The sequence below is a fragment of the Orcinus orca genome, chromosome 13, assembly GCF_937001465.1.
Source record: "Orcinus orca chromosome 13, mOrcOrc1.1, whole genome shotgun sequence".
Taxonomy (NCBI): Eukaryota; Metazoa; Chordata; class Mammalia; order Artiodactyla; family Delphinidae; genus Orcinus; species Orcinus orca.
Genome location: NC_064571.1, coordinates 8383727 through 8398714, shown reverse-complemented (window position 1 = coordinate 8398714; position 14988 = coordinate 8383727). Strand labels below are relative to the sequence as shown.

Below are 14988 nucleotides of genomic sequence, written 5' to 3'. Positions count from 1 at the left end.
GCTGCCTAGGGTGGTACCTTAAATAGTGCATTACATTAAAATTTGTTTCTACATTACTTCCTAAGAGTTCCTGGGCAGTTTTCTTTGGCTGTCAGGAATATTTAGAGAGAGGACGGGAAGAGGGCTAAGGTTCATGGCACCTACTGCATCAGCCCCACTGAGCTCTTGTGCATATGGTGGTGCCTGCCCACCTCAGGAATCAAGAGTAAATTGCCTCTCACCTCTGATTCTGTGGCCAGGTGCTGTCCAAAGACCTTCCCCTGGATTTCTGAGAACTCTTAGGGGAGGGGGGGATACCCTTCTATTCTCCTTGCCCCCTGGGATCCTCTGTTTGCCTGGCGCTGTGTCTAGTTTTTCCATGCTAGTCTGGATGAAAATTCAGCTCCTCTCTTTATTCCCTCCCACCATCCTCCTCACATACTCTTCATTAGGTGTGATATTTTTTTTTAAAAATATTTATTTATTTATTTGGCTGCACTGGATCTTAGTTGTGGCGTGCGGGATCTTTAGTTGTGGCATGCAGGATCTTTTTAGTCGTCGCATGTGGGAATCTTTCAGTTGCGGCGTGCATGCAGGATTTAGTTCCCATGACCAGGGATCGAACCCTGTCCCCTGCATTGGGAGTGTGGAGTCTTAACTGCTGGACCACCAGTTAAGTCCCCATTAGGTGATATTTTAATAGCTGCTGCTGAGCCACTGGAGGAGGAAAGAGTGACATACATTCTCCCTGGCTCCGCCTTTCTGTTTCTTCCTTTTGCCTCCTGAAGCTTCTCAACATTTCTTTTCAAGAGCAAAGCCTGCCACTGAGTCTCCCCTCCAAGCCTGACAGCTGTGTCTTGTCCTTGGGGTTCATTGAGCTTCTTGGACCTGCTGGTTTATAGTTTTCATCAAATTAGTAATACTTCCGCCATTATTTCTTGCTCACAGGTCTACAGGTCAACTGCAGATTGATTAATTGAGGAGGGACACTCCTTTAACTAGTGCTCTCCAGGATATAGTTCTGTTGTGGCCGTCAGCATGAGCAATGAGCACAAGCGCCAGGCCAAGCCGTGCAGCCCTACTTACGGCCTCTGCTCATGTCACACCCACTCATATTCTGCTGGCCAAAGCAAATGACATGACCAAGTCCCACATCAAGCAGATGAGGACATCTACTTCGCTCACACCGAGTTGGGGAGGGAAATGAATATTTGCTAAACAGTAGTGCAAAAGCTCTCACAATGTTTTGTTCTTGCATGATTCTTTTTCTGGCTCTGGCAAACAGTGTTTGCTGGAAAGTGAATCAACTTTGGAGTCAGACCTGGATTCAAACCCTAGTTAGTTTTGCCACTAACTACTTGTGTGACTTTAGGTAAGTTACCTAACCTTTCTGAGCTATGTTCTCTTAGTTGTAAAAATGGGAAAAATCACATTTACCTCATATGATTGTTGGGGGAGTTAAGGCATATAACACCCATGGTAATGTTTAGTACAAAAATGACATTCAATTAATATTAGTTTCCTTTTAGGATTCCAAGTGGGCTTTTATTGTAGACATTGGCTCTAGAAAGTAAAATAATCCAACAGGACAGTGAGCATTTTCAGACTAGTTATGATACTAACCAGTTTATTCGCATGCATAGTGATGGATGGGAATCGGAATTTGGAAGTAGGAAGTGAATACTGTACTGATTAGCTGCGTCCCGATTGGAGGTGGATCCATTTCCAAGGTTTATATTAAGGCTAGGTGACCAGGATCTTTCTAGAGGAAATCAGGAGCACCTGTTCATCTACTAGCAGTGGTACCTAGGATTATACTGTGGGGCCCTTTCTCGGCACGACTTTCCCCCACTTCCCTATTGTCAGATTGGGCGCAGTGAGAGGTGTGAATGGTGCAGGAATATTTGTCAGTTGGATGTGGTAATTTTCAGTTCTCGGAAGCTTTCATGATTGGATGGGATGGATTGTTCTGCATGGGAGCTGGGTTATTGCTGACTTGGGAAGGACTGTATCTTTAGGGGGTACAGTCCTAATTCCATGGGAAGCTGCTCCTTAAGTTAGGAAAGCCTTGTGGGCCCAGAGTGAGGGGTCTACGTAGTGGTCTGGGGGCTCCCTCTCGGGAAGGAAAGAGGCTTCTGATCTCTAGGGTTCGGAGCAGACCTCATCTTTTACTTTGGTTTTTCTCTTCCTGTTTTGTCCTCAACATTTTAATTAAACTGAAATAGTAAGTATGGACTGAGAAAATCACATTAGAGTAAAATTTTTCACTGAGGGCCTGGCACCAGCCTAAACAGAAGTCAATCATTTTGGCATTGATGTGGCTAGCTCGAAATCCAGACTCATCGGTGAAGCTGACAGTGGACTCATTTTCCACGCCTGGCTCTTCAAAGTTGAGAATGCAGGACATCCAGTGGTAGGATGAGCACCCAGGCTGATGGCCGTGGTTGGAGCTCTGAGCTCCCATTTCAAGCCAGAGCTGGTATCTTATACCAGAGGGGAAGGAAGGGGAGGGGAGGGGAAGGGAGGGGAAGGAAGAAGAAGAGGCAGATGCAGACACTTGAGGGGCAGTCTTAACTTTAGCGTGTTTCATATGTACAGCCACAACCCACAGCTCAGGACCCCCTCATGGTTCCAGATCAGGGTTAGGCAGCTGAACACCTTTCACTTCTAGCCCCGTCTCCCACCATCAGCCATCATTAGTAGATCTGTGATCGCCTCTTCCTTCTGAGCCTGGACTCCCCTCGGCTAGCTCAGCCCAGCATGCTGGCCAGCCTGTGCTCCTTGAGCAGAAGCGGCAGATAGGTTCAGTGTGCTCATCACCATACTTTGCTCATGGGATAAGAGAAAGACTGCAATGAATAAGTAAAAAGGAGTGAGTTTTGGAAAAGATGAAAACTCTAATTTGAAAAGATACATCTACTCCAATGTTCATAGCAGAACTGTTTACAATAGGCAAGACATGGAAGTAACCTAAATGTCCATTGACAGATGAATGGGTAAAGAAGATGTGGTACATATATATGATGGAATATTACTCAGACATAAAAAGAATGAAATAATGCCATTTGCAGCAACATGGATGGACCTAGAAATTATCATACTAAGTGAAGTAAGTCAGAGAAAGACAAATATGGTATCACTTATATGTGGAATCTGAAAAACGGATACAAATGAACTTATTTGCAGAACAGAAATAGACTCAAAAACATTGAAAACACACTTATGGTTACCAAGGGGGAAAGGGTCAGGGAGGGATCAATTAGGAATTTGGGATTAACAGATACACATGACTATATACAAAATAGATAAACAACAAGGGCTTACTGTACAGCACAGGGAACTATATTCAATGCCTTGTAATAACCTATGATGGAAAAGTATCTGAAAAAGCATATACACACACATATATGTATAGTATAACTGAGTCACTTTGCTGTACGCCTGACATTGTAAATCAACTATACTTCAATTTTTTTTAAATGGGGAAAACAGGAGTGAATTTCAGGTAATAGGAAAAGACAGTGTTTTTCTGAGAGTGTTTTTGTTTGTGTCCAACACTTCTGGCAAAATGGTGTTAGAAAATCTGTTCTGCTCAACAGTATTATTCTGAAGTCCGAAAATGGTGTAGCTGTAAAAATTGGATGATTCTACCTTTGGAAACTGCAATTTTTTGTGTGTTGGTGGAGAAAAATGCATGAACGAAACTCAGTATTACAAAACCAAAATTCATTTGTTTTAAGGTATGTTCAGGCTGACAGGCTTAAGGAGAATAAACAACCAAGTCCTCATTCTTGGAAGACACTTGTGATCTTTAATTCAATATTTCAAGTTTGCTGGCCCATCACTCAGGCTTGACTTGGCTTCTTTGCGTCTAAGCTCTAATTTAATATAGAAGCACTGACTGGTGCCTGTTTATGGGCTACTGAGAGCAGTTCTCTCAGAGGTCTCCTTTCTGCTCCCTAGACCTCAGTTTAATTCAATGGATGGAGCTGGAGCAGCTGCACTTCCAAAATCGCTGCCACATTCCAGTGTACAAGGCTGAGACTTTGTCTCCGAAGTCCTGCTCCTTCTAATAATGGCTTGCCTTGGATTTCTTGAGACAGTCCTCTTGTTGGCAAAGCATTTATGAAATGCCTTCTGTGTGCTTTAGTGTCTCCCTAGGGGCGAGGAGGAGATTCAGAAGGAATAAAAGACAAGTTTCCTATTCAGGGAACCCTAAACTCTTAGGATATCAATTATGCTTCTGCTTGATGATTTCCAAGTTGCTCCTTCACAAAAAGGAGGGGATATATGTATACGTATAGCTGATTCACTTTGCTGTACAGCAGAAACAAACACAACATTGTGAAGCAATTATACTCCAGTAAAAATTAATTTAAAAAAATAATAAAAGTGGGAAAAAAACGTTGCTCCTTCCCATCACAGCTGCAGGATCTCAGTTTAGGATTTAAGGCTTGCCCACCTACACTCAACCCTCTTGTTCCCTTAGTTCACACCTTCACCTAATGTGTAGGAAGGTCTAGTTTTCCCCACCAGAGAGTAAGCCCCTTTAGGGGCAGGGACCCCCTGTATTTTTTTCCCCCATAGTGGGTTTAAATCCTGGGTTCCTTGTTTATTCTTAGCCTGTCACCAGGACCCCTGCACTGCTCCCTGGAACCCTCTCTTGGCACTGGGCCGTGGTGGGCTCAGCCCAGTTCTTTAGTCAGCAAGATAATCAGTCTCTTAGAATCACACTGAAATAATCAGGTGGGTTCAGACATCCTGCATCACCTAACAAAACATTGAAGCATAGAGAAATCTCTGAAGAATCTTTTAAAAATTAACTTGAATTACCAGGAAAAAGAGCTAGTGTAGATTCCTGATTACATTTGAATACGCTTGTTCTGGTTTCAAGGTGAGGGATCTACTCCACATATATTATTTGAAAGTGGAGTATTGTGCTGAGCTCTGGGGTTACAATGATGAAAAAAGGGGGTCCCTCTCTTCAAGAAGCTGATGTTCTGGAGCAGCCTACAAGGTGTCAGGGATGTACCAAGGAGAGCAGTTACAAAAAGGGATAAACGTAGTTCTGTCCCCAAAGTAATAACAGTTTGATAAGGGATGCAGTATGCCGATAGTAGAAGCTCAACCCTGGAGCGCTTTCAGAGTGAGTAAAACCCATCGGGCCTGCCCGTGGGTGACCGCCAATCCCAGCACAGGTAGCTTACAGCTAAGCAAGCAGGTGTGTGCTACACCTCAGCAGAGTGCAGTATTAGGTCCTGACCTTGGTGATACAGCTCACCAACCATCATCGTCTACAGATCAGAATTACAAACTGGGTGGTTTCCATACCAGGAAGAGATGAGCCTATAAGCCCCTTGAAGGAAACTAAAAGCAACCGGTACATAACAGATGAGGTTTGCTTACACAAATCCTGCATTGTGGTAATTTTTGAGGATATACAAGGACAGTGCTCCACATGGGAAGAGTACGGGGAGGGGGAGTTGGAGACAGACAGACCTGAGGCTGAAGCCTGACTTTATCACTTATTAGCTGTGTGGCCTTGGGCAAGTTCCTTAACTTCTCTGAACTGCAGTTTGCTCATCTGTTAAGTGGGAGTGATGAGCCCCACTTGGGTGATGGCTGTAAGAACAAATGAAGTAGTATGTTTAAGTGCCCAACATAGTGACTGGCACATAGTAGGTACGAAGTCAATTTTACTTTCCCCCCTTCCTCCCTCTTTTTGTATCAGCAGGAAGCAGCCATTATGAAATACATCTAAAATAAACGACACTCTCAGAAATAGTAGAATATCATGAACCATATCAATGAGAGTGGCCTGGAACGGGATCTGGAAGATGGTATGTCAAGGACTCTCTGACACCTTGAAGGTCAGACCCAAAAAAGAGCTCTGACTCTTTAGGAGCATTTCTTTAGGGCAGAAATAGGGACATCAGGGTATTAGAATACCATTCCCAGAAATCACCCAACTTTTTTGTTTTTTCTCCAAGCATATGCTGGATAGAAATGATAGAAATAAAAGCTTCGCAAACTTTTGTTGCAAGAGACTCACGGGGATGCTTGTAAGAGTCCAATTTCCTGGATTCCCACCCTCAGAGTGAGTCTGGGGTGCGGCCTAGGAATCTGCATTTTGATAAGCTGATGGGGGGTTCCGACACAAGTTCTGAGGACCACACTTTGGGAAGACCACCCTGGAGGGGGAGCCGCTTCAAAGCTCACACTGTTTCCTATTCACTGTGTATTTCCAGTGCCCAGATATCATGGGCGTTGATTGAGTTTTGTTGAAGAAATGAATGAATGGTGACTCTCCGAGAAGATGTCCTGTTGTGAAAAGGATATTTTTAAATGATTGGCTTCCTGGTTTCTAGGTTAGTCTCTTGTGAGTTTAGAGTGAAATAATGAGTCTCCTAAAACTTACTCATTCCTGAATGACCTGGCAGAGCTGGGAAGAGACCCCTCTATGTGAGTGAGACCCAGTCCCCAGTAGCCCATGTGACCTACCATCCCCAAAACGGGTTTCCATTGAGGGCAGGAGGCAGAGCAGATACTAGCGTGGGGTCACTCCCGCAAAACAACAGTCCTAGCCTTACTGTTTTTCTCTTGGTTCCGAGTTGGTTGACAGAAATCAGTGAGCAGCCCTGTGAGAATTCTTATAGTTCTTTTTGGGCACTGTAAGTCCCTTAGAACCAAAAGAAGTGCAGGCCTTTTATGTGATTAGGAAAGCTGAAAAACAAAAACTTTGATAACTTTGCTCTAAAGGAAACTCATAAAGTTCCTTCGAATTTACCATTTCATTGAAACACTTACCTTTGAGTTGGTGTCTTCTGAACGGCATTAGCGATTCTAAATAGAATAGATTTATCCAACTAAACTTTATTCGTGGGCATTTTGGGCATTTTCTCTTTAGATATTGCTTCTCTATTCTTGTGCCTGTGTCTTTATCACCTGTTTGCTAGTAGCCCACAGAGTCTGGGGTCATGCTTCTTACTGAGTTTTGTGGAACACTTGCTCCCTACCATGGGGAGAAGAGTTATGGTTTATATACAGGTTTTCTATGTGAATATTGGACAATTAGACTGCATTCCATTTGCACTTTACAGTGTTATACTTAGAAGAAAGAGGCCCCAGGAGATGGTACCATAGCCGCCTATTAAGAGTTGTCCATACTTGATATTTGAAACTGCTTTTAAGGCATCATGATGTTTGTGAAACACATATATTCATTGTCCCAAGAAAATATTAGACATTTATCAAGATGGTGAAATGACTCTATTTGCTTTAAATTCATTAATGGTTAATTTCCATAGGGTGAGACTGAGCAAAATATCTTAATATGTAATTAAAACAAGGAACTGGGAATGCTTCCATTACAACAAAAACTACTGATTTCACCACTTTCAATCCCTTTATGGATGTAATATACACCCTTTTACCAGATGCATATTGTATTTTTAGGTCTCTGGGGATTTTAATTACCTCATTGTTTATTATTATTTTTAAATGTTATATCACTTTCTGAAAATAGAGGTGCTGTGTTTTCCTGAAAATACTGCCTTTTATAGTCATATTCAACTCTTTCAGATCCTCAAGACTGAGTAGGCATTTAGGGCTCAGGCAGTCAGCAGAGTCTCCACCCAGGGGGGCCAGTTCTTCCCCCAGGAGTCCTGGCGATGGGGAAGGGGCCACAGCAGGACTCAGGGGGTGGTCTGGGATTCAGGTTGCTGAGGGTGGTTTTAATTTAATTTAATTTAATAGCCCTTCCCTTCCTGCCCCTGGTATTGCTAATATTTCAGATACGGGGGTGAGGGGGTGGGGACCTTGCCTTGCTGTGGCACGAGGACCTAAAAAGAAATGACTTACTGCTCTAGGGCATGTCACTGTTAATGTCTGGAACACCTAGGGTATAGCCATATGCTCAAATGATATTAAGTCTGTTACCATTTAGAAGAGTTTCTTGCATTATTGGGGGTTGTCGGTTATGGGACAGAGCAATCCCTCGAGGAGAGAATGCATTAGGTGCTCCGTCATTGTTTCTTTGTAATAAAGAAAAATGAAAAGAAGAAAGGATAGGAATCCTTACTGGAAACGCTGGACCCTGTGCTGAGTGCCGTGGAGGATACAAAGAGAGAAGAGACATTCTGCCCTTGCAAACATAAACCGTAATCCAACACAGCAGACTGATACTGCAGGAAAGCTGTAGATCACAGCTCTCGGCCCCAGGATGGCCCTGGACCCACCGCTGAGTGGTGAGCTGTGCTGTAAGCAGCTGCTTACTAAAAATAAAGCTTCGTGTTTGTGAAGGATTGACTTAAATGAGCCTGGATTCAAGGTCTGGATACACTAATTCACCATCTCCTGCTGATGCTTCTTTATGCTCTTTGGAATTGGAGGTTGGCTGGCCAGGCAGCCAGGAATTGCATATGGTGCCAGCCTCTTTAATTGCGTGTGTCCTGGCAACAAAAGCACCAAGATCAGTGGCTGTGGCTGGTTCATTTCATGGGAATTGAAAAGGAACAGGAGGCAGATGGCTGTTTCCTGGGGTGGCAGGGCAGAGTTTGATGGTGGAGTCAGGCTACTGCCTTGAATGAAGGGTGGGGCTGGGTGAGTGCAGTGGAGGGCTCTGAGCCCCCTGATAGGGAGCACAGGGGAGTGCAGGGGCCCTGGAGGGCTGGGAGGATGGTGCTCTTACTGGGTTCATGGTGACAGACTATTAGAGGGGGTGTCCTGGCGGGGGCCTTGAGCCCTGGATTTGAATGCCAGCTCAGGGTTCACTGGCAGTGCCCACCCACCACATATACTAAGCGCTCAACAAATATTTGCCACGTGAATAGATGACTGACTTGGACTCTGACAACTGGACTTTATCCTACAAGTGAGACAAGCAAGATTTAACCGGGAGGTAGTGTTTGGTGGCAGGTGGGTCTCCTTCATATGTTAAACAAGCCAGTCAGTACCGCGTGCTGACAACAAACAGCAGCTTGATGTGACGTCACCTCCAGCTAGTGTCAGCATTCTGTGAGCCTTCAAGTGGTCACCACAAGGCCTATGGGGGATGTCAGGGGTTGGGGTGGGAGGGGGCCGCTGGGGTTGGAGGATCTTTTAGGTCACCTGGGTGTCTGTCTGAGGAACCATATCCTGTCTCTGTGCACGGCAGGATCCGCTGTGGTTTCATCTCCTTTCTGGTTTGGCCTGGAGAACTTCAAACTCACAAAGCTCTCTGAATACTGCAATCTCCTGTGCCCTGTCCTCCACGCTCTTCTGTTTCCAGTGGGGCTGTCCTCCTTGGCTGCAGCCGTCTGATTTCCCAGCTAAGCTCCTTAGAAATGACCCAGATAAAGATGGCAGCCCTTCCTGACTGCCTGTCGAATAACTTGAAATAAAACCTCTACCTTCTAAGTTAGGCTTTTTTTTTTTTTTTTTTTTTGTTGCGGTACGCGGGCCTCTCACTGTTGTGGCCTCTCCCATTGTGGAGCACAGGCTCCGGACGCACAGGCTCAGCGGCCATGGCTCACGGGCCCAGCCGCTCCGCGGCACGTGGGATCCTCCCAGACCGGGGCATGAACTAGCGTCCCCTGCATCGGCAGACGGACTCCCAACCACTGCGGCACCAGGGAAGCCCTAAGTTAGGCTTTTTATTGCCCACGGTTTTTCTTGTCTGCTAACTGGTTTTGTTTCATTATGTTTTGTTCTTAGAGCAGACCAAGTTAAATGGGTAGTTTTGAGTTGTTTTGTTTTCTGATCACCAGCGTAGGAATCTGTAGCTGCCGGATTATAACGACTAAACCAGTGGAGTGAGAGTCTGATGACTGCTTGCTCAGGAGAGCACATCCCGGGTCACTGCTGCCCCTTAAACGCACTTTCCTGTCCTCGGATCAGCCAGCGGCAACTGTATTTCCTTGGAAGTTTTTCCTTTGAGGCTGAAGGAGTAGTCTACTCCTTCTTAAGATGTTATTGACAAGCCTGGGGGAAATGGAAAGCCTTGACTCATTTGAAACTTTTAAAGAGAGAATTCTGCTACTTAACACCTCCAGGCTAAAGCAAGCAGCTGGAAGCCAGTTTTGCTTTCACAGGGTCAGAAAATCCTGGGGGCTCCAGGTTTGCGATGGGTAGCAGCCTGCGATATTTTTGGAGTTCCAGCGTGGAGCTGGGTACTCATCACGTTTCACTCCTCGGGCTATTGATGGCTGTGGAGCCCTGGTGGCCATCCATCTCTGTCAGGGCTTGTCACTTGCTTCTTAATAAATATAGCTATTAATACTCTCTCACTTGATCTGGCCAACTTCAGGAGGGCCAGAGCTCTGGTTTCCCTTAATTCCGCCCCACCCTTCCGGACTACATTTTAAAAGTCAGAAACATCAACTCTGGTCTGCCCTGGTAGCTTAAGGTCAGTCTTTTGGCCCAGGGTGGACGAATCTCCTGGGGCGGCCCCTACACGTGATGGCTGTTCTCTTTCTCTGTGGTTGTGGGATCTCAGGCATCTGTGGACTGTTCAGTGGGATGCCATCAGCAGCTTGGGTAGGGACTTCTATAAACCAGCCGTCCCTTTTCCAGGACACCTAGTCAGGGTGGCTGAGTTGGTACAGTTACACCAACTTGGGTTTGACACCCTGCTCTGCCACTCTTGACAGTATGACCTTGGACAACTAACTAGCTCCACCTCAGTTTACACAGCTGGGAAATGGGGACAGGAATAGAATTTGCCTGGAGAATTGTGAAGAGAGATGAGAAAATGTTTCGAAAGGCCTAAGCACAATGCCAGGCACGTAGCAGATACCCCAAAAAGGTGTTTATCATTAGAGAATCGGGACTCAGCTTACTTAAGTAATAACAGCATCAGTGTTCTCTGAGCCGACTGTACACAGTCTGTGAAGTAGATTTCTTGTGCATGTTTGTTTTTAAATAAATTTTACTGGAATGGAGTCTTTAAAACTAGAGAATACGTCTGCTAAATTCTTGTCTGAGCAACCCTTTTAGAAGCACCCCAGAGCAGGGACTCCCCTGTAACCCCCACGATGCCGTGAGTGGTGCCAGGCTGGCGGCTGGGCCCGTGGCTGCCACTGAAAATGGGTGAGTGGCATCTTCTAAGCACGGTTGCCTGTTAGAGTCACTGCTGGCCTCGTACGCACAGCAGGCTCTGGTGGAGAGAACTGTAGGTTCCCATACAGTTGTAAGAAATAACAGAAATGCCCACATGCTCTTTACTGGGTTTCCCCCATGGTAGCATCTTGCAAAACTATAGGACGGTATCACAACAAGGATATCGATATTGATGCTCTCAGGATACCACCCCAGGTTCCCACGTGTTGCATTTTATAGTCATACCCATCCCCCTCCTGCTCCTACACCCTCCTTAACCTCTGGAGGTTACTAATCTATTAGAGCCAGGATCCTGGTGGAGGCAGAGCCTCTGTCCCAGCCTTGGACTTCTTACCCATGGGATGAACGTCTATTGACTGATGGCTAAAATGATATAAATGTCTATATTAATTAAGCCATATCATTAAAAAAAAAATGTCATACAGCCAAACCAAACCCTTAACTGAGACAGGAGAGGTCCAGAAAAGGAGGCCAAAGAATTGTTATTACATTAGGGAAAAATAGAGTTGTGAAGGTGGTTTCAAAGAAGCAGGGAATCTCAGCTTAATCAAGAGAGGTGAGGGGTTGTTACTTCCATATACTGTTGAGTTTCCCTTGCTCACAGTGATCACCCTGGCTTTTATTGGGTGCCTTTGAATATTTTTATTCTTTATCTTATTTGAGTATTATCAATAAATTCATCTTAAAATATCCTGGCTGCCACAAATATTTACTTTATAAGGATTTATTACCTCCTAAGGTCTGCATTTACGATTTCTTGAGATGACAGCGTTTTCTTAGGGATCTCACTTCTGAATCTCAGAAAGACGTTAGTGGAGCAAATGGAAGAGGGTGTTCAGAAATATTCTAGAAACTTGGCCGGGCTGTGCCAGGCTTGCTAGGACCACCAGAGCATTCTGGGGCCTTCCACAGCTGCCTGCTCACACGTGTTTCCCTTCCAGGAGCTGGGGTCAGAGAGGACGTGTTTCTCATCTGGAGGGAGATGCAGGAAGCCAGCAGCACGTTGGCCCAGATCCAGAGTCTGGTGGCTGAGCCTCCCAATACCGACGTGGCCACAACAGATCACGGTGGGTGCTGTTTACGGGCACGAGTGTAAAAGAGTCATAACTGCTACTGGTTGGGGATGGGGGCTGTTTCCATGTTCCTTACCAAGGAGAGCTCCTTAGCCCAGCTCCTGAGGGGGCTCTCCAGAGCTCTGCTGTGCTCCGTGTGTGTGTGTGTGTGTGTGTGTATCAGTGTGTGCACATGTGTGTGTCTGCAGTTTGTCAAAGCAAAATCAGAGTTCTATTCAGGGACTATTGCAAGAGGGGAAAAGAGACCTCAGTATGGAAGTGGGCTCAGTTATGAATAAACATGGACCAGTGGGGATTTACAGGCAAGGAGAGGAGCAGGGTGGAGGGTTGGTGGGTGGAAAATCACCAAGAAGAAACATCAGGGTTAAAAGGGGATTTCTGGCTAAACCTATCTGACAGGATTCTTGCTGAAGGCGGGCCGGGGTGATCAGACATCACCTGGGGGACAGGGGGAATGAGGAATTTGCTCAGGTATGGGGGGCGGGGGATCCTGGTAAACTGTCTTCTCAGGATTTTTGCTAAAATTAGGCTATGCAAAGACAAACACGGAAGTCCATAGGTCAAGATCCAGTTGAAAAGAGGATTCAGAGGAACCTGGGTTTGGAGTGAGAAATCTGGTTGTAAATCCCAGCTCCATCACTAGATTAACCTGAGTCTATCTCTTTGAGCCTTAGTTTATTCTCCTGTTAAATAATGATAACATCAGTCTTAAGAGATTATTGTAAAAATTAAGTAAAATAATGCATGCTTTGCACCAAACAGGTACTTGGTAAATGTTAGCTCCATCTTTTCTCTTTCACCGTTAGGGCAGTGAGAATACTGATTCTTCGTCCTGAGTTCTTGAGTTAGTAAAGGATTTTCCTCTGTAGGGGACTGGTTTCATTTAGGGCACGGCTGGTAATAACAGTAGTTAACAAAGCACATACCTTACACGTCAGGCACTGTTCTAGGCACTTCACAAGTATTAGCTCATTTCATCGTTACCACAATCTTATAGGATAGCTGCTACTTTTATCTCCATTTAAGGTTAAGTAACTTGCCCAAGGCCATGCTAGAAGTAATGAGGCCAGGATTCAAAACCTAGTTCTTCAGTAAAAATACTGATGTCTGGCTCCCAACCCAGACATTCTGATTTAATCCATAAAGGATGCAATCTGGACATTGGGAGTTTTGAGAGTTCCCCAGGCAATCCTAATGTGCAGCAAAGTTTGGAAGCCCCTGCCATGCTGTATTGCCTCCTGGTACCCTGCCTGTGTTACAGAGGCATCAATAGGGGAGGAGAGCAAGAAGGCCAGGCTGGCTGGGGTCAGGGATGCAGTTGAAGAGGAGAAGCGGGGAAGGGGACACGAGTAGAGGGAGGAGGAGGTAGAAGGCATGGGTGAGCTTGCCCTGTGCGACTTAATAAATTCCTGGCAACAGTGGCTTTTTCCTGTGAGTGGGTGTCCTGACTTGGGTCTGGGGCAGCAGCAGCTGCAGTTGCTTCCCCAGGACCGGCTGTCTGGGGTTTCCAAGGAGGGGCCCAATCAGGCTTGTCTGGAGGGGCTGCTCACTTGTGGTGACACCCGTCCCCCCTCAGCGTGAGCTTAGAGTCAAGGACTCAGAGAGTCCTCTGTCATCCTGAGAGAATGAAAATGAAGCAGGGGACCTGGGATAAGGCGAACATTCATGCCAGACAAATACTCGCTGCTAAGGTGTTTGGGGGAGTGCTATGGACTGAAATCTGTCCCGCCAAATTCAGATGTTGAAGCCCTAACCCCAGTGTGTCTATATTTGGAGAAGGGGCCTTTAAGGAGGTAAAGTTACATGAGATCATAAGGGTGGGGCCCTAACCTAATAGAACTGGTGTCCTAATAAGAAGAGAAAGAGATACTGGAGACCTCTCTCTCTTCACACATCACATGAGGACACAGCCGGAAGGTTGCCATCTACAAGCCAGGAAGAGATGCTTCACCAGAAATCACACGTGTAGGCACCTTGATCTTGGACTTCCAGCCTTCAGAACTGTGAGAAAATAAACTTCTGTTGTTTAAGCCACCTGGTCTTTAGTATTTTGTTATGGCATATTGAGCAGTCTAACAGAGGGAATATTGAAGCTTGGGGTAATCTTGAGGGTTAACAGAAGGTTTTTAGATGTTGTTTCTAAAGGAAACAGAAGAGCTATTGGCCTCTGTAATCTTTAGAAAGATAGATTGTCATCCCTTTGTTTCAATCTAATACACAGAACTAAAAACCAAAATAACTCCAAGCATAAACTTTCAAAACATGCTTTTTTTGGGGGGAGGCTGTATTGGGTCTTAGTTGTGGCGCACAGGCTGTCTCGCTGAGGCACACGAGCTCAGTAGTTGTGGCACGCGGGCTTAGCTGCCCCGCAGCATGTGGGAACCTAGTACCCCAACCAGGGATTGAACCCGCGTTGCCTGCATTGGAAGGCAGATTCTTTACCACTGGACGACCAGGGAAGTCCCAAAAGATGCTTTAAATGTACCGTTTCTATTTTTTTTTAATTTAATTAATTTTATTTATTTTAATTTTTGGCTGCATTGGGTCTTTGTTGCTGCACACTGGCTTTCTCTAGTTGCAGCGAGTGGAGGCTACTCTTCGTTGCAGTGCACGGACTTTTCATTGTGGTGGCTTCTCTCATTGAAGAGCATGGGCTCTAGGTGTGCGGGCTTCAGTAATTGTGGCACGTGGGCTCAGTACTTGTATTTCGTGGGCTCTAGAGCTCAGGCTCGGTAGCTGTGGCGCACGGGCTTAGTTGCTCCGCGGCATGTGGGATCTTCCCAGACCAGGGCTCGAACCGATGTCCCCTGCGCTGGCAGGTGGATTCTTAACCACTGCG

General features: G+C 45.7%; 1 protein-coding gene across 1 annotated transcript in view; it reads left to right on the top strand.

The window, feature by feature from the left end:
- The window catches only part of VWA3B (von Willebrand factor A domain containing 3B), a 214155-nt gene that overhangs the window by 68992 nt on the left and 130175 nt on the right, over positions 1 to 14988 (top strand). Inside the window, exon 9 of the mRNA XM_049696472.1 lies at positions 12018 to 12143. Within this exon, the coding sequence (XP_049552429.1) occupies positions 12018 to 12143 (126 nt within the window). The remainder of the gene's footprint in view (positions 1 to 12017; positions 12144 to 14988) is intronic.